Source organism: Schistocerca americana, chromosome 8, assembly GCF_021461395.2.
Source record: "Schistocerca americana isolate TAMUIC-IGC-003095 chromosome 8, iqSchAmer2.1, whole genome shotgun sequence".
Classification (NCBI taxonomy): Eukaryota; Metazoa; Arthropoda; class Insecta; order Orthoptera; family Acrididae; genus Schistocerca; species Schistocerca americana.
This window is the reverse complement of record NC_060126.1, coordinates 319,516,976-319,533,626: the sequence shown is the minus strand read 5'-3', so window position 1 is coordinate 319,533,626 and position 16,651 is coordinate 319,516,976. Positions and strand designations below refer to the sequence as shown.

At 43.5% G+C, this 16,651-nt stretch overlaps 1 protein-coding gene across 1 annotated transcript in view; it reads left to right on the top strand.

Annotated features, from left to right (window-relative positions):
• The window catches only part of LOC124544810 (small G protein signaling modulator 1-like), a 308,561-nt gene that overhangs the window by 13,297 nt on the left and 278,613 nt on the right, over window positions 1-16,651 (top strand). The window contains exon 4 of the mRNA XM_047123500.1: window positions 1,267-1,429. Coding sequence (XP_046979456.1) covers window positions 1,267-1,429 — 163 coding nt within the window. The remainder of the gene's footprint in view (window positions 1-1,266; window positions 1,430-16,651) is intronic.

Below are 16,651 nucleotides of genomic sequence, written 5' to 3'. Positions count from 1 at the left end.
TATCAACCAATGCTACCCTCAATAGCATTGCATTTGAGTATCCAGGATCTCCTTTCTAACCTCCATCAAGCTCAGATGTTGATTGTCTTTGTCTGGACCTCAGGTCACGTAGGGATCCCAGGGAACAAACATGCTGACCAGTTGGACAAGCTGGTTACCAGATACTAACTTTGTGGATGGGGTAACAGAACCAAACCTTCGTTAGACTCTATGGTGTCACTTGTTCTAGGCTTGTAACACAGATTGGTGTGCCCTGGTTTCACCGAGTGAACTGTACCCAAAAAAGGAGCCTATGATCATGTGGCAGTCTTCCTGTCAAGCTTGTCAGCAGTACTCTACCGTTGTGTAGACTTTGCATTGGCCACACTTGGCTAACAAATGGCCATGTTGTACAATGTGAGGATCCACCCTACCATTGACATGGTACCCATCTGATGATGGCCCACAACTTACTGGACTGTCCCAATTTGGCTAGCTTAAGGCACCTCTAGTGCTAGTGGATGACAATGTATCTGATTTTAATTTTACCTATGAAGGTGGTTTGTACTCATCTCTATCAGGTAGGGAACATTAGCATCATTGGCCACTTGAGAGATTGGACGGATGCCCCATTGCCTGCTGAGACCCACGGGGCTGATAGCTGGCCTGGCTCCTGCTCTTCCCACCTTTTTATTGCTTGCTTTTTAACATCTGTGTTAGTTTACTGTCTTGTGGTCATTGTACTCTTTCCTGAGATCTTATCAGCTTGTCCACCTTGCTAGTTTTCTTGCGGTACTGTGGGGTGAGGAAACACTGACCGGATGCAGAGCGTGTGTCTCCATTTGCAGTTTTCAGATTTTTTTGAATACACCACTCATGAATGATGAATTGTAAATACATTAGCAGTTCTGTGATAAATATAACACACACTTTGTTGATTGTAGCCAGAATTGCAGTATATTCTTTGGGTAAACTTTTTAAAAATTGTGGGTAATTCCTCAGACGTTGTAGCAGGCATAATCTCAACAGCTCATTGCTCTGTGCAGTGAATGTGACATTCGCAGACACTTAATGTTGCGCGTATCCAGTAACTACGAAATTGTACATCTGATTAACACGTTTGTCTTTATTATAATTTATTGTTCATGCTGCTGTAAAGTTTGATAATTATGTAATGGTAGAATTATTTTCATCAAGGTCACATGCATTTGACAATATTTATTAATATAGCTGTTGATAAATATCTTTTTCTGATAATGTATCTTTAATTGCAATATTTATTTTCAGGAGCAGTAGAAGCTTGTCTTTCGCAAGGTTTAAAACGACGTGCTCTTGGTCTCTTCAAAACAAGCTCTACCACAGCACTTATTCACAAAGTTGGGAAGGGCTTTGAACCAGCTGCAGTTGTCTCACAACTTGTGATGCAAGCAGAGGCTGTGGATCCAAATCGGTTCGTACACGTTTGAATGATTTGTAACATACATAGTAATAGAATTCTATCTGCTGATCTACAAAATACTGAGTTAATGATATGTTGGTTAATAATTCGAAATAGTGCACAAGATGGTGAGATGCAACATAAAATTCTCAAGTTATCACGTATATAACAGCCCCCCCCTGCGGGTCCGGGGTTAGAATAGGCCCGAGGTATTCCTGCCTGTCGTAAGAGGCGACTAAAAGGAGTCCCTCCCCCTCAAGGGGGTAGTTGGCGCCTGCATCTGGAGATGGACGGTTCCACGACCTATATTTGCGGTCATTTTTGGTTTTTCATTTCTTCTGGTTTCTTCCTTCCTTTGGTTGGTTCCTTTCTTTGTCCTTCTCCATCTCACTGTCTTACTTACTCTTTCCCCTTGCCTTCTTCTCCTTGTCATCTTCTCCTTGCCTTCTCTGGTCTCTGCCTCGGCTTTTGAGACAGTCTGTCCTTTCTCTCCCTCTCTCCCTTCTTTTTCCTCTTCTTCCTTCCTCCCTGTGCATGCCTGAAGGCCGACCCACGCATTCGCACGCATAGCCGGTGATGGGGTAACGCGCAATTCCCTGCCCTGGGTAGACAAGTAAGGCACGCACGTACCCCCTAAGGCCCGGCCCAGGGAGGGGTGATTGCCTGAGCTGACACCTTCCGACCATGCCGATTGGTCCCTCCGTCCGTTTCTCGGGAGCAGATCTACAAAATACTGAGTTAATGATATGTTGGTTAATAATTCGAAATAGTGCACAAGATGGTGAGATGCAACATAAAATTCTCAAGTTATCACGTATATAACAGCCCCCCCCTGCGGGTCCGGGGTTAGAATAGGCCCGAGGTATTCCTGCCTGTCGTAAGAGGCGACTAAAAGGAGTCCCTCCCCCTCAAGGGGGTAGTTGGCGCCTGCATCTGGAGATGGACGGTTCCACGACCTATATTTGCGGTCATTTTTGGTTTTTCATTTCTTCTGGTTTCTTCCTTCCTTTGGTTGGTTCCTTTCTTTGTCCTTCTCCATCTCACTGTCTTACTTACTCTTTCCCCTTGCCTTCTTCTCCTTGTCATCTTCTCCTTGCCTTCTCTGGTCTCTGCCTCGGCTTTTGAGACAGTCTGTCCTTTCTCTCCCTCTCTCCCTTCTTTTTCCTCTTCTTCCTTCCTCCCTGTGCATGCCTGAAGGCCGACCCACGCATTCGCACGCATAGCCGGTGATGGGGTAACGCGCAATTCCCTGCCCTGGGTAGACAAGTAAGGCACGCACGTACCCCCTAAGGCCCGGCCCAGGGAGGGGTGATTGCCTGAGCTGACACCTTCCGACCATGCCGATTGGTCCCTCCGTCCGTTTCTCGGGAGGTGTGACCTGAGGTGTAAACATTCACCTAAGGCGGGAGTGCCCTCTGAGAGGGTCCCCACAAGGAAGGAGCGCGCCATCGGAGACGCTGGTAATCATGGGGGATTCCTCCGCAATGGATTTCTCTCCTTGTCTCTCGACTTCTGCCCAAACACGGAAACTTGACCAGCCACCAGTGACAAAAGTACTACCGCCTGCCCCACAGTTCCTCGTAGTTTCTCGATCTGAGGACAGAAAGGATTTTTCCTCTGTCAACCCTTTCGTTATCCAGAAGGGCGTGGATGCCATAGCCGGATCTGTCAAGTCTTGTACCAGGTTGCGTAACGGTACCTTGTTACTAGAAACTGAGAGCGCCTTTCAGGCACAAAAACTGCTTTGGGCCACACTCCTGTACACGTTCCCTGTCCGGGTGGAGGTTCAGCGCACTTTGAATTCGTCTCGTGGTGTGGTATATACTAGATCACTCGATGGATTGACTGACGAGGAGATTCAGTCTTTCCTCACTGAGCAGGGTGTGACGGCTGTCCATAGGGTCATGAAAAAGGTCAACAATGACCTTGTACTGACCCGGACACTTTTCTTGACCTTTGATTGTGTTCAGCTGCCGTCGCGCATCAAAGTGGGCTACGAGGTTATTTCTGTTTGCCCCTATGTCCCGACACCTACGCGCTGCTACCAGTGTCAGCGTTTTAATCACACTCGCCAGTCTTGTTCCAATGCAGCTAAATGTGTCACTTGTGGCGGGGTGCCCACGAGGGTGACTGTCTACCTCCGTCTCCTCGCTGTGTGAACTGTGAGGGTGACCATGCAGCGTCCTCGCGCGACTGTCCCATCTACAAGGAAGAACGCTGTATGCAGGAAATTCGGGTCAAAGAGAAAGTGTCCACCTCGGCTGCTCGCAAGCTATTTGCTAGTAGGAAGCCCACGCTGCTCCCAGTGGGGAAATACAGTACTGTCCTCGCCTCTCCTCGGACTACCAGGGAGGTGGCGATGCAGACATGTGACCTGACCTTCGGCACTACGGTCGTCCGTTCGGCCAGTGCTAAGATCGCCCGGTCAACGTCTCCTCTTCCTCCCATCACCCCTCAGACACAAGCACCTTCATCAGCTTCTGCCAAGACGAAGACCCAGAAGTCAGATGCACGGGCCTTCAAGAAGAAACCGTCCCGTGCAGACTTCCTACGTACCTCTAACTCCCAGCCATCGACCAGTACTTCCACTAAACGGCCTTCCAAGAAGGCTCATAGGAAGCACAGTTCTCCTTTTCCGCCACGGCGCATTTCTTCTCCTGCGCCACCCAGCAGTTGCCGCCCCATGCCGTCATCCGATTCGCCTGGCCGCACCGCTGGTAGCCGAACATCTGGCCGTCCACCGGCGGAGGAAGCTCCCCCTCCTGGCCATCTTAACAAGATGGCCGATGAATCTATAGAACCAATGGACGACGACTGTCCGCCTACTGATAGCGGTGGCAGTGCTCGCTCGAAGGCCCTCAGCGGCCTTCAAGGTGACCCCTTCTTGCATCTTCTTTTTCTTTTTCTTCTCACGATGGTACTTATTCACTGGAATATTCGCAGCATTCATTCCAACCGAGAGGACTTAAAGTTGCTGCTCTGCTTGCATCATCCGCTCGTCGTAGCCCTCCAGGAAATGAAGCTACGCCCATGCGATCAAATTGCCTTGGCACACTACACCTCTGTGCGTTTTGACCTACCCCCTGTGGCAGGTATTCCGGCTCATGGAGGGGTTATGTTGCTGGTCCGGGATGATATTTACTACGATCCCATCACATTGCACACCGGCCTGCAGGCAGTTGCTGTTCGAATTACTCTCCCCACTTCTACATTTTCCATTTGTACCGTTTACACTCCATCGTCGACTGCCGTTACCAGGGCAGACATGATGCAAATTATTGCACAGCTCCCTGCACCATTTTTGTTAACTGGAGACTTCAATGCCCGCCATCCCCTTTGGGGCTCTCCAGCATCCTGCCCAAGGGGCTCCCTGTTAGCAGACCTTTTCAACCAGGTCAATCTTGTCTGCCTCAACACTGGCGCCCCTTCTTTTCTTTTGGACACATCTCACACCTATTCCCATTTAGACCTCTCTATATGTACTACCCAACTTGCATGCCGTTTTGAGTGGTATGCACTTTCTGATACATATTCGAGCGACCACTTCCCGTATGTTATCCATCTCCTGCATAATACCCCCTCTCAGTGCTCAACTAGTTGGAACATCTCCAAAGCAGACTGGGGGCTCTTCTCTTCCAGGGCGACCTTTTAGGATCAAACCTTCACAAGCTGCGATAGTCAGGTCGCACACCTCACGGAAGTCATTCTCACTGCTGCTGAATATTCCATCCCTCACACTACTTCTTCTCCATGTCGCGTACCGGTCCCCTGGTGAACCACAGCATGTAGAGACGCTTTACGTGCTCGTCGACGTGCTTTACGCACCTTTAAATGCCACCCTACAGTGGCAAATTGTATCAATTATAAATGATTACGTGCACAGTGTCATCGAATTATTAAAGAAAGCAAGAAAGCCAGCTGGGCTGCTTTCACAAGCACCTTCAACAGTTTTACTCCTTCTTCTGTTGTCTGGGGTAGCCTGCGCCGGCTGTCTGGCACTATGCTCCACTCACCAGTTTTTGGCTTGACGGTCGCAAATGACGTCCTTGTGGCCCCTGAGGATGTCTCCAATGCCTTCAGCCCCTTTTTCGCAGAGGTTTCTAGCTCCGCTCATTACCACCCTGCCTTCCTCCCCCAAAAACAGAGAGAGGAGGCTAGGCCACCTAACTTCCGCTCCTCGAATTGTGAAAGTTATAATGCCCCATTCACCATGCAGGAATTCGAAAATGCACTTGCCCGGTCACGGTCCTCTGCTCCAGGGCCCGATTCTATTCGTATTCAGATGCTGAAGAACCTTTCTCCTGCGGGTAAAGGTTTCCTTCTTCGTACTTATAATCGCATCTGGATTGAGGGACATGTTCCCGCATGCTGGCGCGAGTCTATTGTTGTACTGATTCCTAAGCCGGGGAAGGACAAGCACTTGCCTTCCAGTTATTGACCCATCTCGCTTACCAGCTGTCTCTGTAAGGTGATGGAGCGAATGGTTAACTCTCATTTGGTTTGACTGCTCGAATCTCGACGCCTACTTACCAATGTACAATGTGGATTTCGTAGGCGCCGCTCTGCTGTTGACCATCTGGTTACCTTGTCGACCTTAATTATGAATAACTTGTTGCGGAAGCGCCCGACCGCGGCTGTGTTCTTTGATTTGGAGAAGGTTTACGACACCTGTTGGAGGGCAGGCATTCTCCGCACCATGCATACATGGGGCCTTCGCGGTTGCCTCCCTCTTTTTATTCGTTCCTTTTTAATGGATCGACAGTTCAGGGTACGTGTGGGTTCTGTCCTGTCAGACCCCTTTCGCCAGGAGAATGGGGTGCCACAGGGCTCAGTTTTGAGCGTCGCTCTCTTCGCCATAGCGACCAATCCAATAATGAATTGCCTCCCAGCTGATGTATCAGCTTCCTTTTCGTGGACGATTTTACCATCTATTGCAGCGCGCAGCGTACATGTTTCCTGGAGCGCTGTCTTCAGCGTTCTCTTGACCGTCTGTACTCCTGGAGTGTTGCCAATGGCTTCCGTTTTTCTGCCAAGACGACGGTCTGTATTAACTTCTGGCGCTACAAAATTTTTAGGTCTTACATTTGACAGGAGACTTAGCTGGTCTCCACATGTGTTATATTTGGGAAACTTCCAAGCAAATGCTTGTCTGATGTGTCGTGAAATTTTTACAGGAAAGCAGTGACATATAAATGTGATTACTGTGTTTAAGATGCTTAATACTCATGTATACTCTGTTGACAGAACTGGTTTATTAAAAGGAACATCCAGGATAACTATCAGTTCATGTGTGTTAGTATAAGGCAAAGTCTTCCGACAGACAATTTACGATCCAAAATGAAATTCTTGATGAAATACTGTTGGCAATAAAAGGATATTTTTTCCAAATAAGAATTTGAAAATAAATTGTGCTTACCACTTGGAAGTGAATAAATGGAAGTAATCATAAACACACATTTTTTGGTCAGATGTTTCTTTCTGCCTTTTCAACTGTCTACCAGACAAATGAGACCCTATATGTAAAAGCTGGTGAGCGCGCCCACACACACACACACACACACACACACACACACACACACACACACACACAGAGCTACAGTGTATCTGTGGACTGCAATAAATGGAGTGAGCAAGAGAAAAAATGAGGGGAAAGGTTTGCTGATGGGTTAGAGGGAGACAGTAGGTGTAAGTGATGGGAATGCGGAAGGGGAAGGTAGCACATGTGTGATACAGGAATGTGAAGTACTGGCACCACCACTGGTGAGTTTGTGTAGTGCACAGTGACATGGAGTAGAATGTGGGAGGAGGGAGACGGGGGAAGAGGGTGTGGTCACAGGATAAGTGGGTCTTGGGAAATGGTGGATGTGAGTGTTTGTGCAAGAGGTCATTGGAGATAGAGGCCAAGCAGATCATGAGAATGAAGGATGTGTAGCAGAGATGACTCCTATCTACATAGTTCAGAAAAGCTGGTGCTGAGGGAAGGATCCAGATGACATTGATTGTGAAGCAGCCATTGAAATAGTGTATTTTGTACTCAGCAGTGTTTACTGCCACTGGTTGGTCAGCTCTTTCTCAGCCGCAGTTTGGCAGTGGCCTTTTATTCAGCTTAATGGCCCAATCAAAATACTTTTCCCTCTCTATTATTTCTCACCTCTGGCATCAATAATGCTTTGATTTTATCACCCCTGCTTAATTATCACAATCTGAATAAACTTCTTGCTGATGTTACTAACTCCAGATAAGACTATCTCAGGAACAAGTGACTGATGGCCTCATTCTTCAGTTATTTAACATCTCCCCCCCCCCCCCCCCCCCAGCCTCAGCCATCAGGTAAGCAACATACCATTAATTACACATGTTGTAACACTGCATCTGAGCAAGTAAGTGATTGCATGCTTGTGCATGTGTGGGTGCTTGCGTAGGCACAGGCGTGCTTGCATTTGTGTATGTGCATATGTTCTTTTTTTCTATGGCCTTCATTCAAAACTTAAACTACTTTCTCAGGCAGTTATGCTCTGAATGCCATTTGAAGTTATGATGGCATATACACAAGATGGTCCAACATAGTAATAAATGGATGAAATTCACCAATATTGTTTCTCTTTGGTGTCAGCAATAAATTATGGGCTGTCTTTTCTTCTAAAAACTGTTGCGTCTCTTTAATCAGGATCTGTTTTACAGTGGTTTAACTGAAAAAGGTCTCAGAATAGTGATGTCTTTTGTGAAGGATCTAATTTGTTGCCATGTTAGCAAAACATCATAAACCTGGAGACTATAGATTTAATGATAAAATTTGGGAGAGTATAGTGTATAAGGAAACAAAGTTATTTCTACTTCATTCACAACACCTGTGAATGAGGGAAAGGTGGCTAGTAAAATAGGTACTATGTGGCCTGTGCCATGGCTTACAGGTGATGAAAATTACCCAGTGTGTATAGTGATCTGTAAAGGTAGCCACTCGGGGAGAATCACTACTCTAAACACATACGTGGCATGCACCGGCGCCCAAGCTATCGCAGCACCTACTTGCTTTTCTGTGCTGCAGTCCCTCATCTCTGACTATCCTTCCTTCTCTTACTCTTTCTCATGGTGGCAGCCTTTGATGTTGATCCAGGCACTCCCTAGGTTCTGCTTTCTGTTCTTGGAATATTTGTACATCACTTTTTGGCTGAAGTAATTTTTGGTCCCCTTCTCGGTGTGACCTTTATTTTCCATTAAAAAAATTTTTTTTTACATTTTTATTTTTATTTATTTATTTATTTATTTTTTTTTTTCAGTGGGACTGACTGGAGACCATCACCTTAAATAATGCCTAGTGCAAGCAAATGTTGAAGCTCATCTGTACACAATACCTTTGTAGGCTCTTACATTCCTTCAAAGCCAATACAATAGATAGTCTGACATGGAGTTTCTGTGTGTACCTTTTCATTTGTTGAGTACTCTTGACAACACAGTCACACTGCTGGTGTCTGGGCTGCTAGCTTCCCATGCATGCCAAGTAGTAGATGCCCATTTCCTGGGGCATCAGGACTCCCAGCAACAGCCTTCATGCCAGTTGGCCTTTGCTGCAGCTAGGTGCCACATGTTCAGAGCAGGTGGCATCCTAGTGGAGACTCTGATTTGGCCATTTCATCAGTCAGGTACAGAAATTGCAAGGCAGACAGTTTCAATACTACTGCTTTCTCTGGCTACCCTGTGGGAAGAGGAACAAGCCAAACATTTGGGAGTGAAACAGTTTATCCAATTCTTAGTATGTACTTGAACTGATGGGGGTTCTTTTATTGCAAAAAAGTTCCATTTTTTTGTGGAACATGTTGAAGACAAATTTGGAGGAGTTGAGTCATTGAGAAAAGGTGCAATGGATCACTATTGTTTAAAACCTCCTCTGCCTTATAACCTCTTGGGGCATGTGAACATCTGGATTACATACCAGTGGCCATTGATCCACACTGCTTTGAAAATGGTCCAAGGAATCATCTTCCACAGAGACTTATGTTCCAAACAGATGAGGAGCTATAGGATAATCTTGAGTGGTGAGGCATACATTTTCTTAGATGCATCCAAAAAAAGTCCCAGGGATAACTATGCAGATATAGGCAACTTGATCTTAGCCTGTGAAGGGAATGTCCTCCTAGAAAAAGGTAGTCAAAGTGTACAGGTGTGACACGAAAGCTTATATTCCACCACCTATGGGGTACTTCCGATGCTTACACTTTGGTCATCTGTCATACCATTGCATGTTGGACCCAAAATGTGACAACTGTGGCCATTTAATCCGTGAAGCTAGTCCTAGGGAACAACTAACTTTGTGCGAGAGCTGCAGGGAACACCATCCTCACCATTCACCAGTTTTTCATTCTCGCCACAGCTGCATTTTTCAACGGATCTTTACCCGTTTGAACCCCCTTCCTATGGCGATAGGATCGTAATGCTGAACTAGCGCATTCCCCATTCTGATAACACAGCTTCACTAAAAGCGCCTTTTCAGGTAACGTCAACATGCTGCGACTGCTGGCGCATCTGATTATCCCTCTCATTACAGGTCCTTTTACACACGATTGTCATGCGCAGTCACTGACGTTTTGCTGTCCAGTGCCATCTGTCGGACATTTTGTGAACTTTGTGTGTGTTTTTTGTTCTAATAAAACCACGTGTCATTCCAAGCATGTGTGTCAATTTTTACCTCTCTATCTACATTATTCCGTGGTTTATTAAGTTTTCAAATTTATACTGAGTTTTTGATCACTACTAGGAGTAAGATAGATATTGCATACAAGAAAATTAAAGAGACCTTTGGAGAAAAGAGAACCACCTGTATGAGTATCAAGAGCTCAGATGGAAAACCAGCCATAAGCAAAGATGGAAAAGTAGGAAAATGGAAGAAGTATATAGAGGGTCAGGACAAGGGTAATGTACTTGAGGACAATGTTATGGAAACGGAAGAGAACATAGATGAAGATGAGGTGGGAGATATGATACTGTGTGAAGAATTTGACAGATAACAGAAATACCTAAGTCAGAAAAAGGCCCCAGGAATAGACAACATTCCATTAGAGCTACTGATAGCCTTGGGAGAGCCAGCCATGACAAAACTATACCATCTGGTGAGCAAGATGTATGAGCCAGGCAAAATGCCCTCAGACTTCAAGAAGAATATAATAATTGCAATCACAAAGAACGCAGTTGTCGACAGGTGTGAAAATTACTGAACTACCGGTTTAATAAGTCATGGCTGCAAAATACTAACATGAATTCCTTACAGACGAATGGAAAAACTGGTAGAACCTGAACTTGGGGAAGATCAGTTTGTATTCTGTAGAAGTCTTGGAACACACGAGACAATACATACCCTACGACTCATCTTAGAAGATAAATTAAGGAAAGGCAAACCTACGTTCCTAGCATTTGTAGCCTTGGAATAAGCTTTTGAAAATGACTGGAATACTCTCTTTGAAATTCTGAAGGTGGTAGGTGTGGTGTCACCGCCAGACACCACACTTGCTAGGTGGTAGCCTTTAAATCGGCTGCGGTCCATTAGTATACGTCGGACCCGCGTGTCGCCACTGTCAGTGATTGCAGACCGAGCGCCACCACACGGCAGGTCTAGTGAGACTTCCTAGCACTCGCCCCAGTTGTACAGCTGACTTTGCTAGCGATGCTACACTGACAAATACACTCTCATTTGCCGAGACGATAGTTAGCATAGCCTTCAGCTACGTCATTTGCTACGACCTAGCAAGGCGCCATAGCATTTGATATTTATCTTGAAGCATGTACAGTCAAGAGCGATGTACACCAATTATGGATTAAAGTTAAGTATTCTACCAGCTATGTACCTTTTTTATTAGACTCAACTCCTATAACTGTTTCAGACCTCACGACAATCTGCGTGAGCTTAAAAGCGTGCATTTCGGCCTCCTCTAGCAACACAGGGTTGGCTCTTCTGCCAACACTTCAGTAGGGGTAAAATACAGGGAGCGAAAGGCTATTTACAATTTTTACAGAAACCAGATGGCAGTAATAAGAATTGAGGGGCATGAAAGGGAACCAGTGATTGGGAAGGAGGTGAGACAGGGTTGTAGCCTATCCTCGATGTTATTCAATCTTTATATTGAGCAAGCAGTAAAGGAAATAAAAGAAAAATTTGGAATAGGAATTAAAATCCATGGAGAAGAAATAACTGAGGTTATTGGAATTCTGTCAGAGACAACAAAGGACCTGGAAGGGCAGTTGAGTGGAATGGACAGTGTCTTGAAAGGAGGATACAGGATGAACATCAATAAAAACAAAATGAGGATAATGGAGTGTAGTCAAATGAAGTCAGGTGATGTTGAGGGAGTTAAGATTAGGAAATGAGACACTTCAGGTAGTAGATGAGTTTTGTTACTTGGGGAACAAAATAACTGATGATGTAGAGAGGATATAAAACGTAGACTGGCAATAACAAGGAAAGTGTTTCTAAAGAAGAGAAATTTATTAACATCGAGTATAGATTTAACTGTCAGGAAGTTGTTTCTGAAAGTATTTGTATGGAGTGTAGCCATGTATTGAAGTGAAATATGGACGATAAATAGTTTAGATAAGAAGAGAATAGAAGCTTTCGAAATGTGGTGCTACAGGAGAATGCTGAAGATTTGATGGGTAGATCACGTAACTAAGGAGAAGCTACTGAATAGAATTGGGGAGAAGAGGAAATTGTGGCACAATCTGACTAAAAGAAGGGACTGGTTATTAGGACACATTCTGAGGCACCAAGGGATCACCAATTTAGTATTGGAGGGAATTGTGGAGGGTAAAAATCATAGAGGTAGTCAAAGAAATGAATACACTAAACAGAATCAGAAGGATGTAGGTTGCAATAGTTACTCGGAGATGAAGAAGCTGCACAGGATAGAATAGCATGGTGAGCTGCATCAAACCAGTTTCTGGACTGAAGACCACAGCAACAACAGTGGGTATCCCATCCTACCCAGCAGAATTTTATTTTTAATGATAATAGAACATTTTCCACATCCTTTATTGTGACTTTTTTAATCCGTAAGATACTCAGCTTCTTGATGGAGTCCAAAAGGATTTACTTTACTCTGAAACTCTGCTACATCATCATCTGACTTTGCCACGTTTATGAAGAATTCAGTTAAACTCTCTGATATTTGAGTTGGGTTTACGATATAGCTGTCCTCTACTTTAATTGTAGATATTTCATTACTACTAACTCTAACACCTAACTCTGATTTGACAATGGACTGTCCTTCTTTTGTTTCACTTTTTTGTTGTACAATGAACTTATTTGCCATTTGTTTGGCTGCCTTCACAAATTTTTTAAGTATAGTTTTGTAATGATGAAAATAGTAAAACATCTGTTTTTATTATTTTTTGGTTCACTGTGGAGTTTCTCTTCCTGGCACTAGAAATTTGGATACACTGAGTTATCCATTGAAGTTTATTAGTCATTTTGTTACATGTGGTTCTAAGTGGGAAAGTTTCATTAAATATTTCAAGAGAGCCACTTAAAGTTGTTAAAGTGACTATTACTTGGAAATACAGCTGTTATAAGCCAAGTCAACGCTCTTAACTTATTTCTAAATATAATTGAATTTTTTTTCATTGAAGTTCCTTTTCGTGTGGATTTTGTTACATGAAATTTCTTTGTTAATTTTGGTAGTTTAATGAATAATGCAGAGTGGTCAGAGATTCCTAAATCTATGCAAAATTTATGAACATCTTCAAATACATCATTTGCTGAATATTATTAATACAGGTGTGCATTTACTCACACTCAAGTGTGCATTTACTCTAGTGGGTTGCATGAAGTTGATTTTGAAGCTAAAATTTTTTTATTAAGCCAATGAATTTTGAACACGTCATTGCTTTCCACTTTGATATCAATATTGAAGTCAGCAGCTGTTGCTTTCGTTTTCCTTTTTTCGTAATTGAGCTTTTCAAGCAGGCAATGAAATTTCAGCAGAAAAGCTTCAGTTGTAGCTTTCTCTGTAAATAGAAACTACAACAACATTTGGGTCCCTCAACTTGATACAGCAGCTATCAAATATACACTCTATATTCAAATGATTAAAATCATTCCTTATTTCATATTTTATATCACAATGAGTAAGTATTCGAAGCCACCATTTGATTTCTCTCGTCTACAAAAACTGTTGGCTAAACTGAATTCTGGATTTTATTAAGAATTTTAGTATTGTCAGGTGTAAGTCAGTGTTCATTGAGTCAAATAACTCTGATATTTCTACATTCAAATTGAATAATTTGTAATTCGTTCCTTTTATGACTAACAAAAGTCAGCACTTGGAGCATTTATATTAAAGTGCCTTAAGTAGGGACATTCTTTCCTATTCATCTTCTCGAGCATACTCTTTCTTGCGCACAATTTTGGTTTTGCCATTTTCATTACCAAACACTGTTTTTCTATCCCCATTACTTCTTATAAGTTTCCCCTATTTTTCAGAATTTTACTTGTATTGGTGTACATTGTACTATGAATTTTGGATCCCGACCTGTTTAAACATAGACCATCTTTGCCCAAACACTTATTGCATAAGAACTTATTCAGAATTATGAACACAGCTCCTAGTTCATTACAGTTTTTGTTCATATCACAGTTTATTCTCTTTACATATCGATCACTTACTAATGTCCTGTAGGTAATACTACCATCCATGATTCTAGATGTTTTGTAGAGGGTACTGGCAGATCGAATTAAATTTCTTGTTTCACTTACAATTTCCTCTTCAGTGTTGCTTCTAAAAGAATTCGCTGGAGATTCGACTCCTCCCTCGGGCATGGGTATGCGTGTTGTTATTAGCATAAGTTAATTTAAGTTAGTTTAAGTAGTGTGTAAGTCTAGGGACCGATGACCTAAGCAGTTTGGTCCCTTAGGAATTTACACACATTTGAACATCTAAAAGAATTCGTACCTACATGGATGAAGACTCCTTTGTAATTCTACCGAGAGGCCTCTGCTGAACCATCCTGTGAGCTATGTCTGTCGCTAAAGTGTTTCTTTAACAGGTAGGTCTTGATTCCTGATGAATGTCTATTGTGGAATTTGGCAGTACCACATTTTTCACCAGAGAATCACCTATAACGAGGAATTCATTTTTTTCACCCTGCTTTTCATTACTGAGATGTTACGAATTCTTTTTACTGCATGTTACACTTGTCCACTTGTATATATTTTAAGGTCTTGGGACTTCCACACAAGTTATTTCCTTAAGTGCACTCATTGTTTGAGCTAATAACTGCATCATTCCACCCGTTTTTGATGTTATTTTTGTCTATTTCCTCAACTGTTAAAAAAAAAAAAAAAATCCTGTATTTCAAGTCAAAGTTTTCATGCTTCTACACTGATAATTCTGCTTTTAAAGTGTCATTATCACTAAGAAGCACCTTAATAATTTCTTCCTGCAAACACCCTGTGGAAGCTAGTTTTGTGTATTCATTCTGCAAACAGTCAAGGCACGACTAGTGAATATCATCGCTAATAAATTTTAAGTGTATTTTTTCACACAGTCTATGCAGCCACAACTTGCACTTCACACACAGAATTCCTTTTACAACCTCTTTCTGACACTCTTTACGCTATTAACTTTTGCCTATTTTCGAGCGTTGTCACTGCACTTTCCAATGGACGCCATCTTGCTATTTTTTCCTGCCCCTCTGCAATTGGCATTGCTCTACAAGAAACATACTTCACTGACAACCATTCCTTAATGCTCTGTGGTTATTGCCCGTTCTGTCAGAATGTGCTGGCTCTAAGAGAACATCTGAAGGGGTCTGTGCTTTGGTTCATACATAAGTTAACATTGAACAGATACCCATTCATACCACATTGGAAGCAATTGTGGTGCAGCTGCAAATGATCTCAACAATAACTATTTGCAACTTTTAGAAACCTCCAGGTGACCAATGACCTCAGCAGTTTGGTCCCTTAAGACCTTACCAAACCTCCAGGTAGACCTCTTACTTAAACTGAGTTAATGACCTTAATCCATCCCCCCCCCCCCCCCCCCCCCCCCCCCCCCGCCACACACACACACACACACACACATCACATATACACACTTTACTTCTACTTGGGTTCTTCAGTGCACACCCCTCCCGTCTGGTACACCTACAGAATTACTCTGCTATTCACATTTAAGTAGATGGCAGAGGGTTCATTGAACCACTTCCAAAAGCTGTTTCCAGTCCTGAACAATGCGTAGGCAAAACAAACACTTAAATCTTTTCACTCGAGCTCTGATTCCTCTTATTTTATTATGATGGTCATTTCTCCCTTTGTAGACGGGTGCTAACAAATTTCCTTCACATTCGGAGGAGGAAGTTGATCATTGAAATTTTGTGAAAACATCTAGCTGTGATAAAAATGCCACATATAATATCTGTGGCACTCCCTCCCCAATTTCTCAGTATTGTAAAAGGAGCTTCTTTGAACTTTTTCTGTATCCCTTGTACTTGACCAGCTTCTTGCTGACCATGATCTCTCTTTCTTTACTTAATAGTATTCTTATCCACTTTAGTGCTGTCAAACTAACAGTCTCTTCTCCCAATCACATGGCTTCACCCCATTGGTCACTTCATGATGGTCTTTGTTGCAGTGACCAAATTCTGGAGATCCTGTCACTTTCCTTCCATTGCCAGTTGGACCAACTACCACACTGGGTGCATCAAACAGCTAACTGGCAGTTATATGTATCTGCTGTTACCATATCCCTGTCAGATTGCATCTATGAGATTGGATGAGATGTCTCCGACACAATCACTCATGCTGCTGTAAGTGTTGTCTCCATTTTTACACGTCCCCTCCATCGGCGGCTGGTGCCACAGTGGACCTAGGATGTAGCCATAACTGTTCAGGATCACTGAAGAGCGCTGCAGTGTTTCATGCAACATCCTTCACAGATCCACCCTATCACGTTAAGCAATTTCATGCCAAGGCTCACTCTCTAATTAAATGCTGTAAGAAGGAATTCTGGGAGCACCATGCCTCTTCCTTGGGAATGTATACCTCTTTATCCCAGATGCTGGTGCCTAGCTGTAGTCTTCCGGACTACCAATGATGGACAACTGTTCTAGGTCTTGTCCTTCAGGTTGGTCTTTTTACTGATGTCAGTTCTTGCTGAACATCTTGAGACCCATTTGGTGACAGTATCAGTGTCCACTTATCTGGCTACCTTTCTGCTGCAGAAATGACAAGTTGAAGATATCCTCCTG